We start from the raw sequence: 25,496 nt of genomic DNA, 5'->3' as shown, positions 1-25,496 counted from the left end.
CCTGCTGACTGGAATTGTCCTCCTCAGCGGCTGTGACTGTCTTAAAACCATCCCAGTTTCTGTTTGCTTCCTGACATTAGTGTTCTCTGGGGACTGGCTTGCTGTTCGGAAATGGTGTAGTAGACGAGTCATTTACACTCAACCTTTACTGTTCTTTGTATGCGATGGGTTTTTTTTCCTCTCTCAAAGGCAGAGGATCTGATTATTTCATTGCCTGAGAAATGCTTACTCACCACGGGCACTGTCCTTAGCAGCTCCTTGGGAGAATACATTACAAAGTAAGTGAAAGGTGACTCCTTACGGACAAGCTGGCTTTTACTGTGGGTTACTCATTAGCAGATTAATCATCTTAAGAGGTGGGAGGGCTTTAACCTAACCCTAACTTGTGTGAGTATTTCTTTGGGCGTTGCTGGACTTTGAAGCATGCGGAATGCTCAGATAAGTAAGGTTTGGACACAGAGCATCCTCGTTTAGCTAAGCAGAGTTAGAGGAATGGTACTAGCTTGAACGTGACCTGCCTCTAGAGCCAGCTTGAACCTATATGCCGGTTGGGAATTTGTGAATATGCTTCAATAGGAGAAGGAGGATAAAGTGGGGTTGCAAAGCAGTCACGTGAACATGGCCATTTAGAAAATTGAGAACAAAAACTTATGCTGAACATTGAGTAGTTATCCTAAAAATATCTCAGTCATCCCCACCCCAAAAAAAACAACCCAAGAGATGAGCTTCAAGTTGTTACTACAAACCAGCTTTTATAGCCCCTTTGAAATCTTCAAAAGGACTTGGAGATGAACTACAAAGAAGTTTAAAATAGAAGCTATTTATAGAAGAGATATAGAATACTGTTGCATCCATTTCCTATCTCACCTCTATATATCTGCTGTGTCTGTATTTTTTTATTTTGTTTTCTAATAGATGGAAGCCTCCTGTATCTCCTCTGATAGCACTATGCACATTTTTAATAGCAGAGAAGCATGCTGGTGATAAATCTCTGTGGAAGCCGTATCTTGATGTTTTACCCAAGACATACACTTGCCCTGTTTGTTTGGAGCACGATGTAGTAAGCCTTCTTCCAGAACCTTTAAGAACGAAGGCTTGGGAGCAGAGAACGACGGTCCATGAGCTGTACATGTCGGCCCAGGCTTTTTTCTCTTCCCTGCAGCCTTTGTTTGCTGAGAACACAGGAACTATTTTTAACTACAGTGCTGTAGAGTGGGCTTGGTGCACTATTAATACCAGGACAATATACATGAAACATCCACAGAGGGAATGTTTTTCTCCTGAGCCAGATGTTTATGCATTGGCACCATATTTAGATTTACTAAACCACAGTCCAAATGTTCAGGTAAGAAACTGAATCTAGATAATGTAACTTCTTTCTTATTAAATGCACTATCTCAATACAGTATGCATTTATTTGATGGATTAGGAGTGTCTGGAGGTCAGTGAGAGATCTTGTAGTGGGAAAAAATGTCTACTGAGGACATGTGTAGGCTGAGTACTCATGGTTTTTATATACCCTGGAACTTGTTATTCAGCCCAAGACAGTTGGGTAAAGATGACTCAAACATTGCAGTTAATGTAGCAAAGCAAAGTTACAGGGAGAACCCACAGAGGCTGGGTGAGATTGGTATCCAGGGTAGCTGTTGGGAGTAGCTGCTTGTAAATAACAACCCTACTCTGCTCTCCTGAAAGGCTCAGCTCCTGAGACATATCTCAAGTTACACGGTCCCTGTGTTACTTGACTTCTGGCTGAACCTTCTGAACAGCCTTAGGAAAGTGTATAGAGCAGTTCCGCCTTATCTCAGGGACTGTGTGCCAACAGAGAGTTAGGACAACACAAAAGTGGCCAACTCTGCATGCAGCCATCTTTATTTGCAGATTTGGGGCCTCTGTAATAAGTCTACACAGTGGGTACGCATCCTGCGGGCTAAGGATTTCATGTTTGAACCTCATACTGATGGGATGCATATTCAGACATCTGTAATAGCGGTTTTCTTCCCGTGTTAGAGAACTGTGTTCAATACCTTTGGATTTTAATATTCAAGATCTGATTCCTTTTTCATGCTTTCTTCCTTTACCTTGTTTTTAATTTCCTGAAGGTGAAGGCTGCATTTAATGAGCAGACAAGAAGCTATGAAATTCGGACAAATTCACAGTGCAAAAAATATGAAGAAGTGTTTATCTGCTATGGGCCTCATGACAATCAGCGACTGCTACTAGAATATGGATTTGTTGCCATGGATAACCCTCACAGCAGTGTTTATGTCTCATCAGGTTGGATTTATAGATTGTCTTGACACTGAAGACACAATTGTAGAGAACAGAGCATTTGAGCATGTTAATACCGTCTGTCTTCAATAGGAGACGTAGGTAAAAAAGGATAATTAAAGGATAGTGATGAAGTTCGTGCACGTGCATATACATATATGCACAATGCACATTGAGGCATTATGATTGTGTGTATTTCCAAGAAGAGGAATAGGGTTTGATAACACTTGGAACTGCATAGAATTTAAGGATTGGACTTTTAAAATTGGAAGTGTTCTTTGGTAATTTTTCATTTTGTAAAATTGCAGTTCTTAGCATATCTGTAGAGATTCCAGCTGGATGTCTTAGATTGTACCACTGACTTCAGGACTGAAGTCCTCATCCCCACAAACTGAAGTGGGGTTTGTAACTTCCATTTGAGTCAGGATTTCCATTATAAAGATACAATCCCAGAGACTGCCGATAGCTTTTGAGAAGTAGATATGTTTTTGATTATGGTAAAGTTCACTAAAATGTATCAGGTTTTCGTTTTTGTCCTGTAACTGCTTGAAAAATACGGTTGAAATGTCATTTCAGAATTGAGGATTGTGTTTTTTTCTACATACCATTTATTTAAATATTTAAAATGTGTTTTTGTGCAGATACTCTCCTCAAATATTTTCCACCGCTGGACAAGCAGAGAAATGCAAAACTTTCCATTCTAAAGGATCACGATTTCTTAGAGTAGGTGTCTGGAGTTTTTCGTTTTCCTGTGAGCTTTCTTTTCAGTTTTTCTGGGAGTCAAACTCTGCTTCTAGAATCAAAATCCAGCATAAAATAATTATTTAGATTTTAACAAACTGTTTTGCTTTCTGTTTGTGAGAGAATGTAGAAGTGGTAAACACCGATTTCAAAGCTTGAGATAGGTGACAGGCTGTATCTTGAAACCTATCTGTGGATAGCAGTGGAGGAAGGGGAGTCAAGAGGTCCTCTAGTTCTGAAGAGCAAATCTTCCCTAGTTGGCGCTTGTCAGGAAGAAAACTGTCACACTGTAAAAGATGCTCCTCTGCATCTCATAACTTTTGCCATTTTAGAAACCTGACTTTTGGATGGGATGGACCATCTTGGAGACTCCTCACAGCCCTCAAGTTGTTAAGTCTCGGAGCAGATGAATTGTAAGTTTCGGTATTCTGAATATTTAGACAGTGTGCATGTGGCATTTTCCTTTATTTGCTCTTTGGTGGCTGTGTGTGAGATACTGTGACAATCGTTTTAGATCTTCTGGGTCTATCTCATTCACTCCCGGTGAGAGGTAAAAAGAAGGCACAGAACACCATATAATGTAAAGTCATTGCCTTTTTGCTGCTTTGGTCTTCTGTTTTCTTTTATTAAATACTAGACATACTCCATTGTTTTCCCTTTCTATTTTGAGAAACAGATTTGCTTTAAGGTTCAGTCTCCAGACCTTTTTCTTTTGGTTTGATGGGGCTTTAAATGCTCTTGACTGTGCTTGATTTCTTTGAAGCGTGTGTTCTACAGGCTGCTTCTGAAATTCTAGGGCCAAGTAAGTTGCTGAAAATCATCTCCAGTGACTGTAAGCACAGGTTTGATTATTGGTTCCAAATGGCAAATCTGCCTCAAGGAGCATTAATAGAAGATGGTTACCTGGGCTTTGCTTGTAATAGCAAATAACAAAAAAAGTTTTGTTTTGCTCAAAGCTGTTTATGCTTTGAAGATTCATTGCTGAGTGGAATAAGTTGATTGTAAGAACTAAAAATAAATCCCTATGATACTCATTTCAAGCTCAGGTGAGGTGAAGTTTAGCAGAAGCCATGCTAATAAATTCTGAGCAAATAGCTTTTACTCCTCACTGGTGCTGCTGAAATCGGTGGCAGCATGGCAGGGCAGTAAAGACCAGAAGCGTTAGTCTGAGTGCAGGCTGTGGCTTTGTCTGAAGGGGTAGGGGTGGAGGATTGGAACCACCGTTGGAACTCCAGACCATTAAATTTCTCTTCTGTTTTGCTTGCCTTACCAGTCTCGTATCTGAGTGCTGTGTGCCTTTTCCACCTATGCTATCTTTACTTGCCTTATGCCAGCCATATTATTCTTGGCATAACCGTATATTTATCATTCAGCTGGGGAATGCAGCAAATGATTGTGCGTTGTTCAAACATTTTGGTTCTAGTACTTGCTGGAGGCGAACGCTGCTTGGTGATGTAATTTCAGCCAGAAACGAACAGCAGACTCTAAACGTGACAACAAAAATATGCCATTTTTTAATAGAGGAGACACAGCATGTCCTTCTACAGGTAATTTGACTGGAAGAACAAGGTAGCCCAGATTCCTTTCTCTCGTAGCATAAGTGTACAGCAGTGTAATTTTCTGAGGTGAGAACAGAGTGATGGAGGGAATTGACTACACTGGGGCGGTGTAGGGTTTGTTTCCAGGGTGACTGACAGCACTGAACTGCTCAGCAGAATTTGTGGCTGCACCGAAGGCAGGAACCATGTTACAAAGCTTATACGAGGCCCTGTGTACGAGTGCAAAGTATTTAACCTTTCTCTGCCTACAGTATCAATGTGTTTGTTGAGGTTAGCTCTTAAAATGAAATACAGGCTTGTTGTATGAGGGGGGCACATAAGATGTTGCAGACCTGTCACTTGTGCCGTGTGGCAGAAAGTGATGGCTGCATCATTAAAGCCAGTCCAGCCAAATGAACTACCCATGTCAGCCAGTGTTCTGTGATGGAGGTCTGTGCTGACAGAAAAAACATCTCTCCCTCCTTTCTGATTTTTGGCAAACAAATGTGTACTTAATGTCAAGTTGGATATTTACCATGTGAAAGCGTTATTAAAACCACACCGTTACAAAGGAAACATACACGTGCACAGAGTATGAGGTCTTGAGCAACATCTTGAGGGTAGTATGGACTTAGGAGCCTGATACCAGGTAATATACCTGATACCACGTAATTTTCCTTCTCTTCCTCTCCTCGTTTTCAATTTTCTTCCTATCTATATGGTGATTTTCTTTTTTTTCCCTTTTTTAATATTTTACTATTATAGTTTCTCTTGTAGAAGATTAAAAGAACCCAAACAACTATTTTGACATTGTTCATAGAATCTCTACCACAGATAAGCTTTTCGCAAATTTTCTGTTCATATCCTGTATTAAATAATCTAAATTTTTTGTGATTTCATCCCATTTGCATAAACTTCAGATTTCCCAGTTGAAAAAGAACAAAGAGAACCTCAGGAAACACCTGGCTTTGGCAGAAGCACTACATTTGGAAAATCTGAAGATTCTACAAAAATCAGCTGAGATTCTTTGCAACCTGAATATGGCAACGAGTTGACCCACCTGGAGCTGTGATACCTGTGGCTGACTGGAGCTCGTTTGCCATGCATGTGTCTTACTCAACTGTTTGAATGGACCTGAGCAGCAAAGAGCGTAAAAAGTCATCAGGATTTGCTTAGTTTTGTTTACAGAGTCACACAGGACCCAGAGTCTTATTTTGTTCTTTACTGACCTTCTTCAAGTAGTACAAAAGGTTAGCCCAAATGGTAAGAGTAGCCCAGGTAGCTTTCATCACATCTCACTGAAATTATGGCTGCTGTGAGCAAAACAGCTTCTGGGGTAATTTGAGGCGCCCCAGAATTGTGAGCTCCAGCAGTCCTAGACTTTACAGCTGCCTGTGTGCCTGAAGTGTCATAGTGTCAAGCAGATATTCCTCAGCATGTATTTGTGGCACTTGACAGACAGAAGGAGGACAGAGCCATTTACGTTTGCTGTGTACCGATCCTTTATTTTTTGCCTGAGATCTGTACCTGTCCCTGAGACTTAGCAGCTCATGTAGTGCCTGTTCATTACTGGAGGAATAGGTGCGGACTAGAGCACAGATCAGCCCTGTTGTGACCAACTCCAAATCATTCCCTTTGCAGTGTCAGCCTAAGAGTTTCTTGAACATAAGGAAGTGTGAATTTCCCTCCTTTACTCTCAAAGCTCCCTCCAGGTTCACTAGTTCGTGTTGACTCCTCCTGCTGGGCATGAGAACTGAAAGGATATATCACCTTGAACTTTTCTTATTTGGAAGATCACCCAGGCAGTTAATTCTGATTCTGTTCAGTTCTGGAGATCACACTGAGAAATGTTCCTATCCTATCTACAAGGGGAAGGTCTCATGAGCTGCCTTTCAGTGTTGGTTCCACTGAAGTAGGGAGCCTGAGCTCCCTATGTCCTTTAGTGAAGAGACTTCTTCAAAGGGCGTTTTGGGGCAGGACCCTTATTTAAGTTGTATAAACTTTATTTGTAATTACGAATCACATTTCATAGAATTCTTTGTTACCATTTTTATCATTTTTTAAGAACTGGGTTTTTAAAAAATGTTTATTTTTGTAAATATATTGCTTCATTTTCTACTGAACTTCTCTTTTTTAAATAAATGAGATTAGATACATCAGTAAAGGCATTCTAGCTAATGATGGGATTTCAGTTGTTGCATTTTTTCCCTTAAAACTCCTGAGTATTCAAGCTCAAAAGCACTTTCAGATTTCCTTTGTCACCATGTGAACAAGAATGTTATTGTGTAAACTTGCTTGGATTTGAGAATTCCAGGGATTGTCCCTACTTTTTTCCCTGCCTTGGTCTATTTGAGACAGGAAACATCTTGATACCTGGAGCCCTGAGAAGGGCCCTCCCTTACGTAGAAGGGTGTGTTGGTTTAGGTTCAAAAGACTGGAGGAATTGAGAAATATAACTGCTGTTACTCACTTTTCAAAAACAAAACCTATTGATTTTGAGATGCCATCTTCATAACCCCTTCTAGGATTAGGAAATTCTGAAAATAATCTTTTTTCTGCCTTGTTTACCCTAAACTGAGACTCTTGCACTCTCAGGCTTTCTGTATTGTTAACAGGGAGATGCTGACAGTGTGGTTACTTCCCATTTCAGAGCACAGGGCAGGGTGAATGGATTGGGAGAGCAACTAAAGTGCTCTCTGGAGCTAGAAGCACATTTGTTACATCCTTTGGGCCAACTTACTTTCCTATTTGCCTAAACTGCGGATTTAACCCATGCAAGTCACTTGGCACTGTTACTGTTTGCTCTTAGTCAGTCCCATTCTGAAGTACCTCCTGGGGTGACGTGACTGTCTGGATTTGGGAGTGCAATCTCTGCTAATCTCACTGGGGGCACTTCTCATCAGCTTGCGTAAGGATGCTTCTGTACCGCTGATCCTGGCTACGACAGAGATGGGTAGGGCTGGGACCCTGGCCCTGTGACTGTTGCCCGTTCATCTTGATTAGGTCTGCATGAAGGTCTACAGAAGTCATGGGTGACATGAGGAGGGTGGATGGTGACTGGGCATTCACAGCGCAAGAAGTAAGGGCTTTCAAAGGAAGCTTGAAGAAGTTGGGTTCAAAACTAACAGAATGTCATAACGAATCCATTGATGTTACGGAGGAATGTGGATACAGAAGCCGAAAAGGGTGCAGAGCATGTATATGTGGAAGACAGAGCTGTTGGCAGTTATCGGCCAGATAGACAGCTTTGGTCTTACCTAGTTCTCTGTTCTTAAAATACTTGAAGGTTGGGAGGGTATTGATGGCAGATACGGTATATGCTGACCTGGGCTTGCTCTTCCAAAGTGTTGATGGACACTGTAGGAAGCAGGGTAGAGGAATCCTTGCTTTGAACATGTCTTTCAGTTGAACTGTTTGACCTCTTCCTTTTAATAAAACCTTTTTCATTCTCTATGAACAGATGCGTTTCTAATTTTATAATTTTATAATGAGATAGTACCAGACTTAAATATTATAAGGATGTTTGCTTGGAGGTTTTGTTTTGTTTTTCTATTTTCTGAAGATGGCTATTTTAAGACCAACTTCTGTACAATATGTCTTGCAAGATGGATGCTAGTTTGACAGAAGTTTATTTGCTTCAGTGTTGTGCTTTAGACTACACGTTTATACCAGGTGGTTTGAATATGGGCTCTACTTCCGAAACTCCTACATGCCCTCCAAGGAGTGCAGGAACAGATCTGGCAGTGCAGGAGAGCAGGCAGTATGAATTGCTTGTCTGTCTCTTGTGTGTAAGTGCAGCAGTAAGCCCCCAGCTTTACCTTAAGACTGTACCAAGTGTTCTGAATAGGGCCACCTGTGTTCAATGTCAAAGGAAGACCCTGCCTGAATACACTATGGAACTGGAGCTAGTACTTTTGTAACACACATCAATAGCAATGGATTTTTAGCAGGAATAAACCAGTATAACACAGGTCAAGATTAAGCATTTATGTATATATATGCCTAGCTGACAAAAGCTCACGTTCTTTCTTGAATCAAAAATCAAACTAAGCTATGTGCAAGACAGGATCTCCTAAGCTGGGCTAAGAGCTGGGGTGCCTGAAGAAGTAAGTGCGCTGGGAGTGCTCTCCAACTGTCTTACAGAACACTAAATCAAGTCTCCAAAGAGTGGAGGTGCTTACTCTCAGCCATTACTTTAACTAGAGCCCCTTTGAGCTGCAAACATCTTAATCGCTTAGCTTTAGTGACATGCTGTTAACATTTGGCTCTGGCTCTCTGTTAGTCTAAGAGATTTAGCCGTGATCATAGTGTGGAAAGACTGGATTTCTGTCGACATTTAAATAAATTTCCTTTCAGATCCTATCTGCAAACATCATCAATAGCAGGATTAAACCCCAGCTTTTTACCATTAGCAACACAAACCTGGTATAGACCATGTCAACGAGCTGGATTCTCTTCCAGCTTGTGCAGCATTACTCAAAGAGAGCTAAAGTAGGGATACGTTCTGAGACTGCAGTGAAGGCGCTGGTTTGGGTAGGTGTGGTGAAAGCAGCTTTATTTCTTGTGATAACTGAGACAGAAATAGCACATCTTGGGGGTTTTGTTTGTTTTTTTTTCTTTTTCTTTTTTTGTGAGGAGGGAGTTGATTTAGTGCAGTCTGAAGTCACTGAAAAATGATAAACATGAAACCTCATGACAGTATCTTTCCTGTGTCAATTTATGTAAATACGGCATGGATTTTCTTTGATCTTCCACAGAGAGTGGCTTCTAGTTTACAGTTTTCTTCAGTGGTAATGTGTGGAGATTATCCATCATTGTTAAGTGCCTTTAGACCTGTCTGTTTCAGGACAAGATAAGGGAGTATCAGCTCTCATACCCTGATAATTAAAGCTTTTAGCTACACTATGAAAACATTTCAAAGATGACATTCCCAAAGAAAGAGCTGTTAAAAATGATGCCTCCTAGGGCATGTAGCCCCTCCCCACCTAGGAGGTAGAGAATACTCCTTTTAAAGTACCACATTTCAGTGTAATTTGAAGTGTTTGCACTCAGCACATCCATCTCTAGCTACGGTGATGAAGACAATGAAGACAATGAACTCTAGGACGTGGGGAAACCGTCCCACACACAATAAATATGACCTAAAGTTGTTACAAGACTTACAAATTCTCCCTCAGTTTGGACCAGCAGTTGGATCTGAACCATGTGAAATTCATGATTCTTCTTATCATTTTGGTGCCACAGCAGGGAAATCACAGCTCAGTGGGTGAATTCAGCTAGAAGGACTGATTTTATCCCTATCTAACACAGCTGAGGTGGCATCTGTCTGCTGCAGGAAAGGAAAAAAAATACATTTGGAGTTCATTCCATGGAATGTTTTCGTGCATACATATAATCCCAGAATTAAGTTTCAGAAAGCACTGCAATAACCTGTATTCAGTGGAAAAGCAAAGATGTTCGGTGAACCCCAAACTAAACCTAGTGTAAAACTACTGCAGTCTCTCTGCTGTCCACTAGATGATGTTGCTGTACCACACAGAAATAAGGAGTTACCGTATATCCACAGGCAAGTACAATCCTACTTACTGCAGTATATTTTTAGTAGTGAAAAGTGTTGTGCGCAGTGATGTGCCATGGTTGGTATTAGATAAAAAGTTGAAAATATAGTTTTCTTTCTGCCGGTTTCAAGTAAAACTTGAAGCTTTGTAATCTTTTATTGTCTCAGTTTTATTGTGTTTTAACCTTGCTGGAGGTGCTTCTCTCTCAAGTTGAAACATGTCATTCTTCCCTGAAACTATTCCCCGAGACATAACTAAGAGTTCAAATCATCTTTGTGATGTTAACTTGACCCTAATGGTTTAGCTAGTGGGGTTGCAATGGAGAATTGTCTATCTGCTTATGTGTTTTTTCTTCGGAGATTAGGGGCCAGATGAATCTTTCACACAGATACCTTTCAGTAATGTCTGTTGGTATGGCTGATTCAACTCTGATTGGAACATTTTCTCCATGTAAGGCAGTTTTGTGGATTCTCCTTTGTGTCAGTTCTCTAGTGACTGATAGTAATAAGCTGATGTTTGACCCTTTCCTTCGCTGGGGATTTCTTTGCGGCCTGTTTTTGTGACTTGGGTCTGTTTATTACTTTTGATGAGTGCTGGTTGCCTTGCTCAGTTTCCAAAGGGCTTCTGAAACAGCCACTCTGTGTCTTCTCTGAGTCCTTAGAGCCCCTTCAGATTGTCCCAGTTGCCCTACAGCTAAAAATAGGAGGAATGGAGGGATCTGCCAAGCTGCTGTTTTCTCCTGAAGTTCTCTCTCCTGTTCCTTAGCTATTTCCCTGTGCCTCCAGGGCTGGACCATACTGCGACACATGGTAGTTGCAGTGCACTAAAAGTGAAGAACATTTTCCCTCCTTACATACACCTCTACTTGTTCCAAGTCCGGCAGGGCCAGCTGTGTCCAGTACTATACCTCTCCACTAGGATGCCAGAGCTGGGCTGGAGAAATTGTTAGATGAGCACTGTATCCCTTGCAGATACATCCAGCAGGCACTAGATGTGATATTTGAGTAGCTCGCTCCTGCTGGGGCTGCTCTGGAAGGAGCTGGCAGTGGCAGTTTGGTTCTTTTGACCCTTGGCAGGCAATGATGACTGGAGAGAACAGAGGGATATTCTCAGCATGAGGCTGGTGCCATGCCTGTCTGTACCACCCTGCCTGGGCTGGCATCCAGAGCCTGTATCTCTGTCCATAAGAAGCCAGCCCTCTTTGCAGCAAGAATGTGCCCGTGATTTTGTGTATGCTTCCCACGAAATGGACTTTGCATGGACACAGACGCTTGGTGTGGGTAGGCTGCCCTGCAGAGGATGTTGGCAAGAGATCAGAAGGGACCATGCCATCCCAAGATGACTCATGCTGCTCTGAGCTGTTTCTGGTGAGTACTTAGATGCTGGGGTAGCCAGTCCCTGGCTCGGCAGTGGGAAAACACTGTAGGTCATGGGAGACTCCTGAAGGCCTGCTAGGAGTGCAGTGCGGGCTGGGCTGTGGAGGTTGAAGGGGAAGGGTGGGCTGGGACAGGAGGAGTGGAGTGGTCCCCCTGGAGAGAGTATGTTTGTACACTGATAAAAAGCACACACAACTCTTTGGCTTGTCTCTGCCTGTAAGTTCATGCAGATGACTGCACAGTCCTGCTGCTTCGTCAGAAATGGTGTGGTGGCCAGGATGGCCATTTTTGTGCAGAGTAGGAGGGAGGTGGGAAGGTGAGGGGGGTAAACATGCAATCTGGACAGTAACTCTTAGAAAATTTTACAGCATCAGGCAAGTACGTATGTGCATGCCATGCTGTAGCTAGCCAGTGCTATCCTAGATTCAGGAGAGCAGGGTTATTTGGTTTACTTGTCTGTGTAACCCTGGTTTGGCATGTTTGCTGTTTTGTTAGAGCAGGGGCCCCTAAGCTGAAGGACAGGGGAGAAGGAATGCTGTTTGTGCCAGAGCTGCAGCACTAGAGGGAGCCTTTTGGTTCTGCTGGTCCATTCGGATGTCTTGCTCCTCCATGCTGTCACGCACAGGTGGAGGAGGGGGTGGATCCTGCCATGTTGGTAAGTGGGAAATCTCTCGTGTCAGGTGTCTGGTACGGCAGTGTAGTCAGCCTCTCTGTCATGGAGATATCTCCTGCTCTCACTCACTGGTGGCATTGCCGTGCTGTATGGAGTAGGAGCTGGAGAACGTGAGCTGCTCTGGCTGGGATGCTTCTGCGTGCGGAGCTGTCTAGTGAGGTGTAGAATGTGTACTGGAGGAAACAGAAAGCAATGAGCAGTCCCCAGATTTCCTCCGGCATTTCAAATGGGGTAATGGGGTGCTCTCATGATCACCCCGATGAATATGCTCCAGGGCTAAGATGGTGTGGATGGTGAGAGAGCTGTGCTTTGAACATAGTGCCAACAGCATTCACAAAGACAGCATAGCTGTGGCATTTTAGATGGCTTTTTAATTTCATATTTGATAGTAATTGGCTAATGTGTTCAGAAAATATGAGAGAGTGGAAAGAGAGAGTAGCATACTGAGATAGAGAGATTTGTTTTCTCATGCATCCAGGCTAAAATCACATTAGAAAGTCAGAAAGTTTGAACCCAACTTCGAGCTTAAGTATGTTGGAGATAATGGCAATGGTGGGTGCCTGTACTCTTCCAAAGAAGCCCCTGCCTATGGGAATGGCCATTCCCTTTCTAGATAGAAGTAGAAAACCATGCATGTATGTTTGGCACAGGCTCTGAGGAGCCAGCAGAGCAGTCTGGCTGAACCTCAGGAGACAACATTGCTTCTGTTTCTGGCTGCTTCCAGGAAAAACTGTGGAAAATCAGTTCATCCCATGTCTTTTATGCTGATTTAATTCCACTTGGCTTGAATGGAGTTACACCTTGCCTTTGATATCTGGCCTCAGGGCTGCATTACACATAGTTGTAGTCCAAAGCTTGCTGACTGAAGCTTTTTCAAGAGAAGAGCAAAATGTGTTGCAATTACAGGGGAGTAACTACAGCCTGGTAGGAGGATCAGGAAGCATGACTCCTCTTCCAGCCTACTCTTCCTACCAGAAGCACCAAAGAGTGGGCTGAACTCTTGCACCTGGGGAAAGGAGAGAGAGAGAGAGAGAGAGAGAGAGAGAGAGAGAGAGAGAGAGAGAGACCAAAGAGAGTGCGGAACTCTCGCTCCTGGGGAGAGGAGAGAGAGAGAGAGAGAGAGAGAGAGAGAGAGAGAGAGAGAGATCATATTCCCCTCTGCAGTGAGGCTGGATGGGGTAAGAGATGGCCTGTGATGGTACCACTCACTCGTCAGCGATGTATACTCCAGCTTTGGCTCTCTTGAAGTGCATTACGCTTGAGTTGTGACTGGGATAAAATCCCGCAGTTTGAGTGGAAGTCTCACAGGCACAGGGTTTGTACCACTTCAATCTACTTGTGCGTGAGGTAGCTCTTAGTCTCCTTCAGTGCAAGCTCAGATGCAAAACCATAGAGAAACAGCACTTGGCACAGCTGAAGTGCCATGGTTAGGCTGCATATGCCTGACGTTTTACTGAAAGGAGTGTTGTTCAGATGGAGAAAGCAGAATTTTGGTCTTACTCTGGGAATTCCAGAAGGCAGAGAGCTCCTTCGGCACAGCAGTGTGTGCCTGACCGGCCACATCAATGCAATCGAGCAGTGCAGGAAAAGCTTCTTATGTCCAGTGAGAATTGCACGTGCTGGTCTTAATGTATGTGACCCCGGCAATCAAACTGCCGGTGTGAGCTGTCTGATACCTGTCACCTGGACAAGCTCGGGCCACCTGGACCTCATAAATAAAGGCAGACACACACAATATAGCCACCACATCCAAGCTTTGTGGGGCATGTTGGCAAGTGAGTCCTTGGTTTATGCCTCTCTGAGAATAATCGGGAAGCCTGAGGCAGGAGTCCTTTCCTGAAATCTGAAGGAATATCCCTAGTGGAAACTCATATCACAACATTGATTGTTTTTATTAATATATTTCTCAAAATACTTGGGAGAATCACCTGATGAGGATAAACACTTTCCCTCATATTAAAAAAAAAGAGGAAAAAAGATAAGCAGCACTGGATGAACAATGTGTTAAGCATTCCTAATTTCAAAGTAAAATGTTTTTGTTGAAGAAATGTGCAGAAAATTGTGAAACAACGGAACCTCAGACCATTGCAAAATGAAACAACGTGAAAAACGTTCTTCATGTACCCACATTCTCTCGAGTTTCCCCCCTGCTTTCCCCACTGGTTCAAGATGAAAGTAAGATTTGAATCTAATAACAAGATGCAACTTTTGAATGTCAAGTAGTGAGGAAATGTGAGCACTACTTGGATAATTCAGAAGACAGCTGCTGCAGCTATGCGGTGTTGCTTGCTAGAGCAAGATGCTACTCCCCTTGGGAGGAAGAGTCAAATTTCTGGTAACTTGGTGTCCTAGGGGAAGCAGGCAAGATGGTCACGGTGCTGTGTGAGCCCAGGCCAGGCAGAGATCAGGGCGGAGGTGCCTCTGAGGGTTTGGGCTTTGGGGTCTCGGTGCTATGCTTCTCCCTCCTAAACACTTGTCTGCCTCTGGTGAGGTGTGGAGTTAGAGGTGGTGCGGCGAGCAGATATGATGATACAAGGACCTGAGACAAATACTCTTGACACTCTTAGGTAGGAAATGTAGAGCTAAATGGAGCACAATCCTGTGTTTAAAAGGAGAAAAGGTCAAAATGGGACTAACAGTCAATTATTTAAATCATTCTTTAAACACCTCTTCCAATCATATAGCCTGAGCTATTTTTACCTGTCTTGAAGCTCTCCATGACTGACATATATTTTGAGAAATACTGTATACGCTGGTTGTTACTGGTTGCAGGTTGCAGCTCATGTGTAAATCAAGTGCCACTGACAGAAAACTCCACTGTACGCCCTCTTTGCACTCTGACCACTGCAATATTAGAGAATCCTTCTCTCCATTAGTGCACTTATATTACGAAGAATGATATGGAACAGAGGTACTAGCAACTCCTCCTTTGTTTATAGCTAGAAAATATCTGACTGCTTAAAAGAACATGAAAACGAGTTTTGTCTTCCTTTCCTATTACTGTCAAACAAACTTCACCTCTGCGCTCAACATCACATGGAATTTGTCACTGGCAGGAAGCGTAAGCCCTACCTTGTGAATATATAACTTAGAGTCACTTCAGAGGGAGGAAAAAAACCCTTTCATCATGTTCAGATTTCTTCACTGTTTTATTTCACTTAAAACATCACTCACTACCAAATGGTATTTGTCAGTAGTAATTGGCAAATGCTGGAGGCGTTTTTCAAGGCTGCCTGAACGGAAAATCTCAAAGCAGTTGTCTGCACTGAAAGAAAATATTACATTTGATCTTTTTATGATTCTTGTAGACATGATGTATGTCTGCATTCCTCAGCTTGAAGAATTCTTGGTGTTTGGGTTTCTTTTCCTTTAAATGACAGGAAGTAACACTTCACTGTTATTTTGCAGTGTTGTCTGAGAATTAACCACAATGTAATGGTAATGCACATTTTTTTTCTGCTTTACAGAGGCTCATTTTTATTAGCCATTTATTGTGGTTTTGCTTGTTGGCAAGATTCAGATCCTCTGCGTGATAACTGTGGCTATTGCATTTCATCTGCATTTGTATTTAGACATGTATTTCTTCTGATGTCTTCTTTCTAAATAATGTCTCCCTCAAAGATTGTCTTGCAATGTATCAACTTTCCCCTAATGCAATTGTACAAATGTATGATTGCTCTTGTCACCTCTGCCCCTGTGCTTTTAGGTCACCAGACGAAGGATAGATAGCATGTTACATTAACACTGTGGTTCAAGCGTGCAGAGCTGGGATCTTCCTAGTGCCAAGTGAAGCCCAATCCTAGGGAGCGGAGTACACAAAACCAGGTGAATAGATAGCCTCAAACACCGCTTAAAAATGCCACTGCTGGTCTCCTCGATATTTTAAAACCCAATGGCATGTAAAGTGTAACTGATTCCCATCTTTTAATAATTTTAACTGTGGTTTCATATATAACAAGATGCCCATTGAGGGGTTTTTTAGTGCTGGTGATGGTTAATTCTGCAGCGTGCTAACAGCCTGGTAGCACACATAAGTCGTGCAAAATGTCCCTCTGTCCTGGACATAAACATGTTGTTGCTGGTCTCAGACTGACTGCCTTGCATCTGGAAAGGTCACTAATGCCCTGGCCCAGCAATTCCCAAGTGTCTGAAATCCCAACGTGATGCCTGAGTTCCCTCAGCACTGGTGCAAAGCCGTGAGGGCAGCAGTTCTCTGATGACATTTTCCAGCCACTTGAAGCACAGCAATGACTTAGTGGTACCATGGTTTTCCCAACATAAAAAAGAGACAAGTGAGCATGTGGCTTTCCATGGGATGCTGCTCCAGTGGTGGACAGCTGCCTGACTCCTTCCTGCTGCTCCCAGCCCAGTGAGGGAAACCCATCCCTGCCCTGACATCCCATGGGCATGTCTTCTCCCTTATTCTTTGACGAGGCACCTGCCGGGCTGGCCTCTGCCATCAAGGTCTGTGGGACAGCCAAGGCTCTTCTCTTCTGCCATCTCATGCTGACTGCTGGACCAGATAAAATTAGTGCTGCTTGGAGGTCTTTCTACAAAAGGCAAAATGTCTGAAAACTTCTTCAGAGAGCACCTTTACTGTTGCCTAAGGGCCTGATGTCTGCGTCTCTCCGCCGTCATAAGGCTGGCATGAAAATGCCAAGATTGCATGATAAAAAACCTGTGCTGATTTTTAGCAGTGTTATACTTGCCCCCTAGTTTCCAGCTGTACTAAATTCAAATTTTCTTTACAATAATCAGAAGAAGCAAAGAACGATTTTTTCAATGCAAGCTAGATGCTTGATTCCACCAACGGAGGCTTTGAGCTCTGGGACAAGCAGAAGCTGTGGGCAGCTCTAAGGTATATACCACCTGAAATGAATGAAATACTAATCCTGGCTATCTCCTGCAAGAAAATTGTGCCGTGTCCTTTCGCTTGCTACGGTTAAACAAAGTGCTGTCATTCAGCAGTGCTCGTAGTGGGGAGTGTGGGTGTATGTATAATATATAGACAAACACACATGCATATACATGTGCATACAATCTCTTTTAAATGTCAACACACTCTTCAAGACATAGTGTAATCCCATGGGAGAGAAATGACAGTTTATTTCCAAGCAATGCTGTGTTTGTTTTATTTTGTACCAGAAATGAATTAAGTCTTCCCTCCATGAAGGACTGTGGGGTTTACACTGAGTCATTGTGGATCTGTGGGCCAGGGGAGGTCAGATAAGGCTTGTATGCTTGCAGACAGTGACTTGGTAAGCTAAATCAGGTGTTTGGGGGCCAATAAGTGCCCCTCTTGGGGTGCCTGTGGGATATGCGGTGGGCTGCAAGTGGGCAGAGAGAGTCAGGTCACAGGTTGGGAGAGAGTGGCAAAGGTGCTAACTGAGGTCTAACTATGGCTGCTCCTCAAAGTGCTGGGAAGGCTGCTGGGGGCTCAGGGGCTGTGGGGTGCCACCCTCCAGCCATGCTGCCTCCACCCACACCCCTCCACGAGTGCTGTCACCCCGCTTCCCCGACACTGCAGCACAAAGCCCAGGACACAGATATCCAGGCTGCTTCAAACCCAGTGGGGCCATTCCTGGGGGGCACTGGGCTGCTGGGAATGGCAGATGCAGACCCACAGGAAATGGGGGTTTGTTAATTTTGCTGCATATAGAATAATGGGTATGGTGCAGTGTGTTACTTGGTGTTTTTTCTTTCTTGTTCGTCTGTGATGGGAGCTGACTCTCTCCTGTGAGTAGGGATGGACTCCCATTCCTCTTGGGCGGAATTCAGTAAGAATTCAGTAAGAATTGCAGAATTCAGTAAGAACTGCATTCTGGTACAGAGCCATACCTGCTGTGGCTCTGATAATTGTCGCTTTTGCACAGTTCCCAAATTAATGCCACATCAGAGATGCCTTAGCCAATAGCACAATTATTTAAAAATCTAGGGAAGATCATGAGCAGAAATAAAGAGAAGCTGCGAGTCTTCTATAGCCAAAAGTTTTGTGGGCCTTGTTTTATTATTATCCTCAGGCAGTTACTGTTGTTCTTGTAAATCTCGTGTGAGAGAATTCAGGAATATTTTGCTTTATTTTTGTCACCAATCAGCACAACAATAAATGCACAAAGAGCCCTTTGTTTTTCTCCCCTCTGTTGACACATGAAGCCGAGAACTCGGTGATGTGCCTGAGAAATGATCAGTCTTTTACAAAAAGCGCCAGTCAAATGTTTTCATCAGAAGGAGATGGGTGTGATGCCAGACCCAGCAGCATAGCTTTGCCTTATGTCATGTAAGTTCTTCCTTCATGTGCAATACAGGGAGGTCTATGTGGTCAGTGAAAAGGTGTGAGGAACCACAGAGACCCATGGAGATGTTGCAGCATCCTCCAGACATAGAAGGGCACAGCAGCAACGGATCCAAATAAGGGCTCTGGGTCTAAAACTGAAGGTTTTGGAGTGTTTCAAGTCAGTCTAGATTTGATGGTCTGGATCCATCTCTAGATGGTAACTTATAAACATCCTTGCCCCAATGAAAGTGGCAGTGCTAAAAGGTGCATCCTAGTGTGACATGGGAGATGGGAGAAAGAGAGAAAGGGACAAAGGGAAAGAAAGAAGGGGAAAGGAAGAAAGAAGGTAAAGAAAAGGAAAAGAAAAAAGAAAAGAGAAAAGGAAAGAGAAAAAAGAAAAGGGAAAGGAAAGGAAAGGAAAGGAAAGGAAAGGAAAGGAAAGGAAAGGAAAGGAAAGGAAAGGAAAGGAAAGGAAAGGAAAGGAAAGGATCACTGTGCTGAAAGAAGAGTGTATGCAGTAATCATGAGGGTTTCAGAAGATTAGTCTTGGTTTTCACACAGATAGTCACTTCTGAGTATGTGATGGACTTTTTCACAGCAGAAGCATTCTGCAGAAATGATGGGCTGCTCTTGTGTAGCACAGGATTTGCAGTGTAGCTTTCCCCGGGTGCCAGCTGATGGTGTATGTTTTTAAACAGCCTTTTAAATAGAACCTGTACCCTGGGCTGTGATTAATTGATATGCTATATTTGAAAGCACATTGAAGTTTCAACCAAGATCAAGACTTCTTTGAGGCAGTTATTAGAAGTGGCTTTTTTTTAAGTCAATTGCTCTAATTTATACATAATGTTTTAGAGCTTAGAAATTCTACAAATGCATATTTTTACTTGCTTTAATAATTCTTAATATGTTTTAATAGCTAAAATGTATTTTTCTTTCAGTATGTATAATTCTAAGATTATTTTAGAGTCCGTTTCCAAATGTTGATCTCTCTATCACAATGCATACAACTGAACTCAGATTGAAATATTTTATTGATTGATTTAATTCATCTTAGTGCCCCTCCCAGACAACATGTGTCCATGTTCTACAGTACAATTTCTGTGTTCAAGAGCCTTGAAGTTCTGCAGAAAAAGCCATCAGAAACAAAAAAGTGGAGGTAGGGAATGCTTCCTCCTTTCCTTGAACAGTTTTTTTTATGGTCAGAATGAGCGAAAAACATCTGTATCAGCCGAATGTGCACTGTTTTCTGACCTTTTAATGTTAAATAAATGTATCAGAGTCTTTCTTGCTGAATTCACGGCGTCTAGAACTAGCTGGCAGTTCAAATTATTTGGGGTTAAATTCAGTTCTATGCAGAATAGCTGTTTGAATAGGAGCTAAGAGATGCACAGCCCATATTTTGGGCCCTGTCTTCAGGAGTAGATTCACTCCATTGCACATTCGTTCTTTGGCTGTGACACTCTGAAGTCAAAGGGATATTTAAATTGGGGATTTGAGTGCCTTCAGGATACCGGTGTCACCTTGTGCCTGTTGGGTTGTGGTATATGAAAATACTAGTTCAATGCTCAGCAGCAATCAAAAAGGCAAACAGGCTATTAGAGGTTACTGGGAAAGAGGCAGGGAATGGACGGAGTGTTTTTCAGCCTGTGTATAACTCATGAGTATACCTCCTTTTAGACAGGAACAACATAGCATAGTATAGCATAATGCAATGTAATGGAAATATTATAACACAGGCTTCTGTGGTTATCACTTCTTGAATACAGCAAGACTAGCAACGGTAAAGAGGAGAGCAGAGACTGAGATGGTCCCTGCAGAAACTAAGTTTAAACATACCAATTTTCATCAATTTGGGAAAACAGACAAGTAGGATAGGAAAGGGTTATGATAGGAGACTATAAAATCCTGAATAGCAGGGGGAAGGCAGATAGAGAAAGATGAAATATTCTTTCTCAAAACAGAAGCAGTAGGGGGTGCCTAGTGGGATTATTAAGCAAAAAATGGAAGGGAAAAGTTTTTCACAGTAGTGCGCAACTGGTTTATTGAACTTATTGCTTCAAGATGTCTTGGAGGCCAAAAGGAGAAATGGTTTCCAAAAGGGTCAAGACAAGGACAGAGCTGATAGTCTGGATGTAAACTGGAACACGACCATCATGCTTGTTCTCTGTCTTAAGCTTTTCCCTTGAGCATCTGTCCTGGCTGCGGTCTGAGGCTGGACACTGGGATGTGTTACCTTAGTTCCCACACAGAACTGCCATTTCTCTCTCTGTCTTTACGTTCAGAAGCTGCCAGATGGTGGCCTCACCAATGTATTTATTTTCTGCTCACTCTGTTCTAGTTCTATAACCATGAAAGGTGCGTTATATGCCCTCAAGCCACAACTGGGCACGAGAGGCGATTTCTACTTGCTGAATGGATGATTGGTGTGCCAAACTCCTATCCAAAGCTGCAGGAGATGTAAGCATGCCATTATATTTTTTGGTAATGGAGTTTACAATAGAGCTAGTTCATCTCAACTAATTTCTGAAAGATGTCTGTGGGGTTGGACTAGTATAGTGCTTGAGGAGCACGCTGGTTGAGAGCAGTAAAATAGCTTGTTTCTGATTTTGCAGAGTATTAAGAGAGAATTCCAACTAACAAACAGAATTATTTCGTGGCAGAATGAAAGGAAATGATGATATTGCTTCCCAGAATGATGGTTCTGCAATAAATTCAAGACAGTTTAAACAAAAGAAAGAATTTGCGCTGCTCTGCAGTTGTTTCCAAAGGGCAAAAAATGCGGTGCAGAGCCCCCACGTTAGCAGTGTGGAAACTCGTGGTGTCTACCTAGACAACTGTGCCTGCTAAAATGTACAAGACTTCTGGGTCTGCTCTAAGCTGTCTAACTTTGTGACTTAAGAACAGGCTTAAGAATTGCCTAACATTTTTATTATTGAAGTCTTTCTTTAACAAATCCGTTCTGGTTTACAAACGTTATCTAGTCAGGTTAGGATTTTAAGGGAAAAGCACTGGCACGGTAACGGTGTCCCACTCCTTCTTAAACTGCACATTATGTAAATCCTGTAATATTTAAAAGAGAAATATGACCTGTTTGGTAGATTTCAGTGTCAATTCAGAACCTTAGGATCCTGAAGGTCCATCTCAAAACAAAATGGTGTTTTACTTCTGCCTTATACTTCTCTTCCACATGTATTGAGACCTAAATAAAAGTTTAAAAAATTGTATTAGTAACTTTGGCTCAATGTGTCTCTTACTGAAATTTTAATTTCTTAATTTAAAATTATTTTAAATAGTAAATTCTAATGAATAGTTTGTTAAAGATTCTTAGCATATATAGCTTGGATTTGGTGCTTTGTCGCTTAGATGCAGACAAGCATATTTTTAAGAAGCTCTTGAAAGACTTGCAGGAAATACATATGAGATTTAAATGTCAGGTCTTAAGGGAACTGAGAAATATGCGCAATTGTTTTTAGGTTTGGGCTTGTGTGATTCTACTAATGACGCGGATGATGTTTTTTGCCTTTTCCTCCTCTTTCCAGGATGCCTTTGCTATGAGATGCTTCTCTGAAATAAGATTCTCCTGTTTGTGTAGACCATGCATTATTTTAAGAAGAAACCAAATGAACAATTATGGAGATGTAACTCTGGGGTGCCAGTGACAAGGAAGATAGGGTGCCCCTTTTCAACAGGGACCAGGATCAGAAAAGAGGACATCTCCCAGGCCTTCTGCTGCGTATCCTTTTTCTGTCTTTTGTCTGGTTACCTGCCTGTGAGAACTGAAGCAAAACCAGTACAGGATCTTCTGGATGCTATTTTGGCTGTAGGGAGAGCAGGCACTCACTCTTTGCCCCCAGCAGTCTCTGCACGGGGTTCCCTCATGGTGGTTTGTGTTTGTTTTTCATTCTGAGGAGGAATAAAAGGACTTGCAACACCTGTTCTGGTGTAGTGATTACTCTGTTGAGTATTCAGCAGTGAGGTATGAATCACAACGTTACACAGTGCTGTTTGCTTTCATAAAATATCCATGATGCAAGAGGGGTCACATCAGATATTTGCTTATCTTTCGGCTTGTTTGAAGACCAAACCACAGCCATGTTGGGATAGAACAACTGAGGTTAGATAGTGCTGGTAGCATGCTGTTAACTCAGTGTGTTAACAGCTTACCACCAAAACCTCAGCGCTGATACACTTTTGAAATGTGTACAGACCAGCAGAGTAATTAAAAAAACCAACTTACTGTAACGTTGCAGTCGACTCTCACTGAACGGTGTAAGAGAACTGCAAGCCTGTGCTGGGAGACAGTGAGAAATCTGAAGCCGGTGCCTTTCCTAGCATGGTCAAGCTCCCAGGGGGACACATCTGCTCAGAAAAGCAGAACAGCTGGGATTTTCAAAGGTGTGCCCAAAGAAAATCAGCATGTGTCAGGTGCCCGAGTGCCTTAGGCACCTTTGAGATTCCAAAGCAAAAGTGATATCAGATCTTATTCTTCCAACATACTTATGGCAACAAGGAAATGTCTTAAAGACAAGAATTTCACAGCTTTTTCACTATAATAGCATTTTTCCGCTGACTGATTTATAGACGACTGTATCAAGGAAGCAAGACATGGGCTTTGTTTTATGACAGCTGCTGCAAACATACCTGAGCTGGTGCAGTGCTGGCTCCAGCGCTGACAGGAGCGTAGGGAAGCAGCCTGTAGCACTGGTCTGAGATGCTGGTCACTTCTCAGATGATTAGAGATATTAATGACCTCATGGATTCATAGATCATTAGAGCTCCATATTGCTTATCCATCCAGTTAATCAGAACTAGGTTTAGCTACCTGACAGTTATCTCGGTTATACCTACAACGTGGCATAGACACATCCTTTGGCTGCAGTATCACTGTACTTACCACGAATTGTACTGACACAAGCTGCTGTGTTTTGGTCAGTACCGCCTTGGGCCTCGTGCTGCCTTGTGCAACTTGCTCAAGGGTTAAATTCTGCCAGGTGAGGATGGTTGCGTTTCATTCCTGTGTTGCACACACCTCGAGGTCTGCATGAACCACAAAACAACCACCTCAAAGTCTCTTTCATTGCCAGGGCATCTTCCTTCTATGCCGTGTTTTAATGTGAGGTCTGTAGGATGTGGTCACTCTCTGTAGGATGTGGTTCCCTTGGCAGCTGAGCACTGCTCAGTCCGCAGCGTTAGTCCACAGTGCAGTTACATGTTTCAGTTGGATGCTAACGTAGCAAATTTCTGGATGGCATTTTATAACTCACTGGAACAAATGCCATTTTGCTGTGTCTTGACTTTGTACCACTAAATGGTGGAGACCTGTCCGGTAACAGAGAGTTACAGTGCAGTTTCTTTTGTCCTAGCTCTGGTTACAGGCACGATATTTTCAACTTGCTAGTTTCCTGAGCCAGTCTTATGCCACATGCAGAATGCAACAGCAATGGGACAGAAACATACAACAGGCCCTAAGATGTGTTTGATCATAGAATCACAGAATCATCTGGTTGGAAGAGACGTCATCGAGTCCAACTGTTCACCCTGCACTGCCAGGATCTCTAAACCCTGTCCCTCAGCACCGCATGATATGGATCTTAACGAGGTTTCTTAGCATCTGCAAGGGATCTGTTGCCATTTTCTGCAGAAACCGTTCTTTCTGTGAAGGGAAGACCCTCTGCTTTTCAGGGTGTCGTTGGGAGTAGCACCATCCTTGGGACCCTAAAATATGAGTTTCTTCAGTCTCAACTAAAAAAAATGTATCCTCACTCTTGAAGTAGTAGCAGCCAGTCATGTGGCCCACCCACTGTTTAATGCCGCCAGAGCACCACGCTGAACATGTGCATCTGGATGAGAAAAAGTGACTCTGGCAAGAGCACCTCTTTGCATGTTGAGGTTTCCATCTGTTTTCACTCATTCTGAAGGGATGGGGGCAACAAGCCTCTTGAATATTTGAAGATAGCTGCATGCTTCCGCTCTGAAGAACAAACAACGCCTTGATGATAAAATCTGTGATGACATGTCGTGGTTTTCTGCAGTGAAGGATTACTCACGTCCTGTGCTATCAGGTGCTGCACATGGAAGAGCTGCTGCCCTGGTTGATAACATGCTCGCTGGATACGACATGGCAATAGCCTGCTCCTTCCCAAAGCGGCAGTGTAAAGCTGTACATCCCAGTGCCGAGGAAAATGGCAGCAGGTGGCAGGGAAGACAATCATGGCCAGGGGTAAATTCATATGCTGAAACACGAGCTGCATTTTGGCAACAATGCTATTCACTTAAAAGGGCAATGCACTTTCTTTTTTTTTTTTTTGGTATTGTAATGTTAAATGTGGAATTTACCACAGCTCTTTCCAAAACAAACACACTCTCCCTTTTGCGTCATATGAATTTTCTGTTCCTTCTGCAATATAAAGCAAGATAAAGAATTAGCTCCAACAGATCATGGGGCAACTAAGTGGCAGGGTTAAGAAAAATAGTTGCTGCTATTCTGATGAAGTGTTAGTTGAGCTGTGTTCTGATGAAGTTTTAGTTGAGCTGGCTGTACCACTGTAAGACAGATTTTTAAAATTTTACTCACTTTGAACATTAGAGTCCTACTCCACAGATAATTCTTCTGGAGTCTGTGAAATCATAGAATTACAGAATCATAGAATGGTTTGGGTTGGAAGGAACATTAAAGATCATCTAGTTCCAACCCCACTGCCAGGGCCAGGGACATCTTTCACCAGACCAAGTTGCTCAAAGCCCGGTCCAATCTGGCCTTGAACACTTCCAGGAAGCAGGCATCCACAACCTCTCCGGGCAACCTGTTCCAGTTCCTCACCAGCTTCAGTAAATAATTTCTTCCTTACATCTAATCTAAATCTACCACCTTTCAGTGTAAAATCACCGCCCCTTGTCCTATCACTATATGCCATTATAAAAAGTCCCTCCCCATCTTTCTTATAGGCCCCCTTTAAGTACTGGAAGGCTGCAATAAGGTCTCCCTGGAGCCTTTTGTCCAGGCTGAACAACCCCCAATCTCTCAACCTGTCTTCACAGGGTAGTTGCTCCAGCCCTCCAATC

At 42.8% G+C, this 25,496-nt stretch overlaps 1 protein-coding gene across 1 annotated transcript in view; it reads left to right on the top strand.

Moving 5' to 3' along the window:
• The window catches only part of SETD4 (SET domain containing 4), an 8,409-nt gene extending 2,791 nt beyond the window's left edge, over positions 1 to 5,618 (top strand). Inside the window, exons 4-10 of the mRNA XM_010142807.1 lie at positions 190 to 278; positions 916 to 1,345; positions 2,103 to 2,277; positions 2,913 to 2,994; positions 3,345 to 3,425; positions 4,436 to 4,559; positions 5,471 to 5,618. Coding sequence (XP_010141109.1) covers positions 190 to 278; positions 916 to 1,345; positions 2,103 to 2,277; positions 2,913 to 2,994; positions 3,345 to 3,425; positions 4,436 to 4,559; positions 5,471 to 5,605 — 1,116 coding nt within the window. The 3' untranslated portion in view covers positions 5,606 to 5,618. The remainder of the gene's footprint in view (positions 1 to 189; positions 279 to 915; positions 1,346 to 2,102; positions 2,278 to 2,912; positions 2,995 to 3,344; positions 3,426 to 4,435; positions 4,560 to 5,470) is intronic.
• The last annotated feature ends 19,878 nt before the right edge of the window (positions 5,619 to 25,496 follow it).

This window comes from Buceros rhinoceros, unplaced genomic scaffold, assembly GCF_000710305.1.
Source record: "Buceros rhinoceros silvestris isolate BGI_N320 unplaced genomic scaffold, ASM71030v1 scaffold8859, whole genome shotgun sequence".
In the NCBI taxonomy this organism is placed as follows: domain Eukaryota; kingdom Metazoa; phylum Chordata; class Aves; order Bucerotiformes; family Bucerotidae; genus Buceros; species Buceros rhinoceros.
This window is presented reverse-complemented; position numbering and strand designations above follow the sequence as displayed.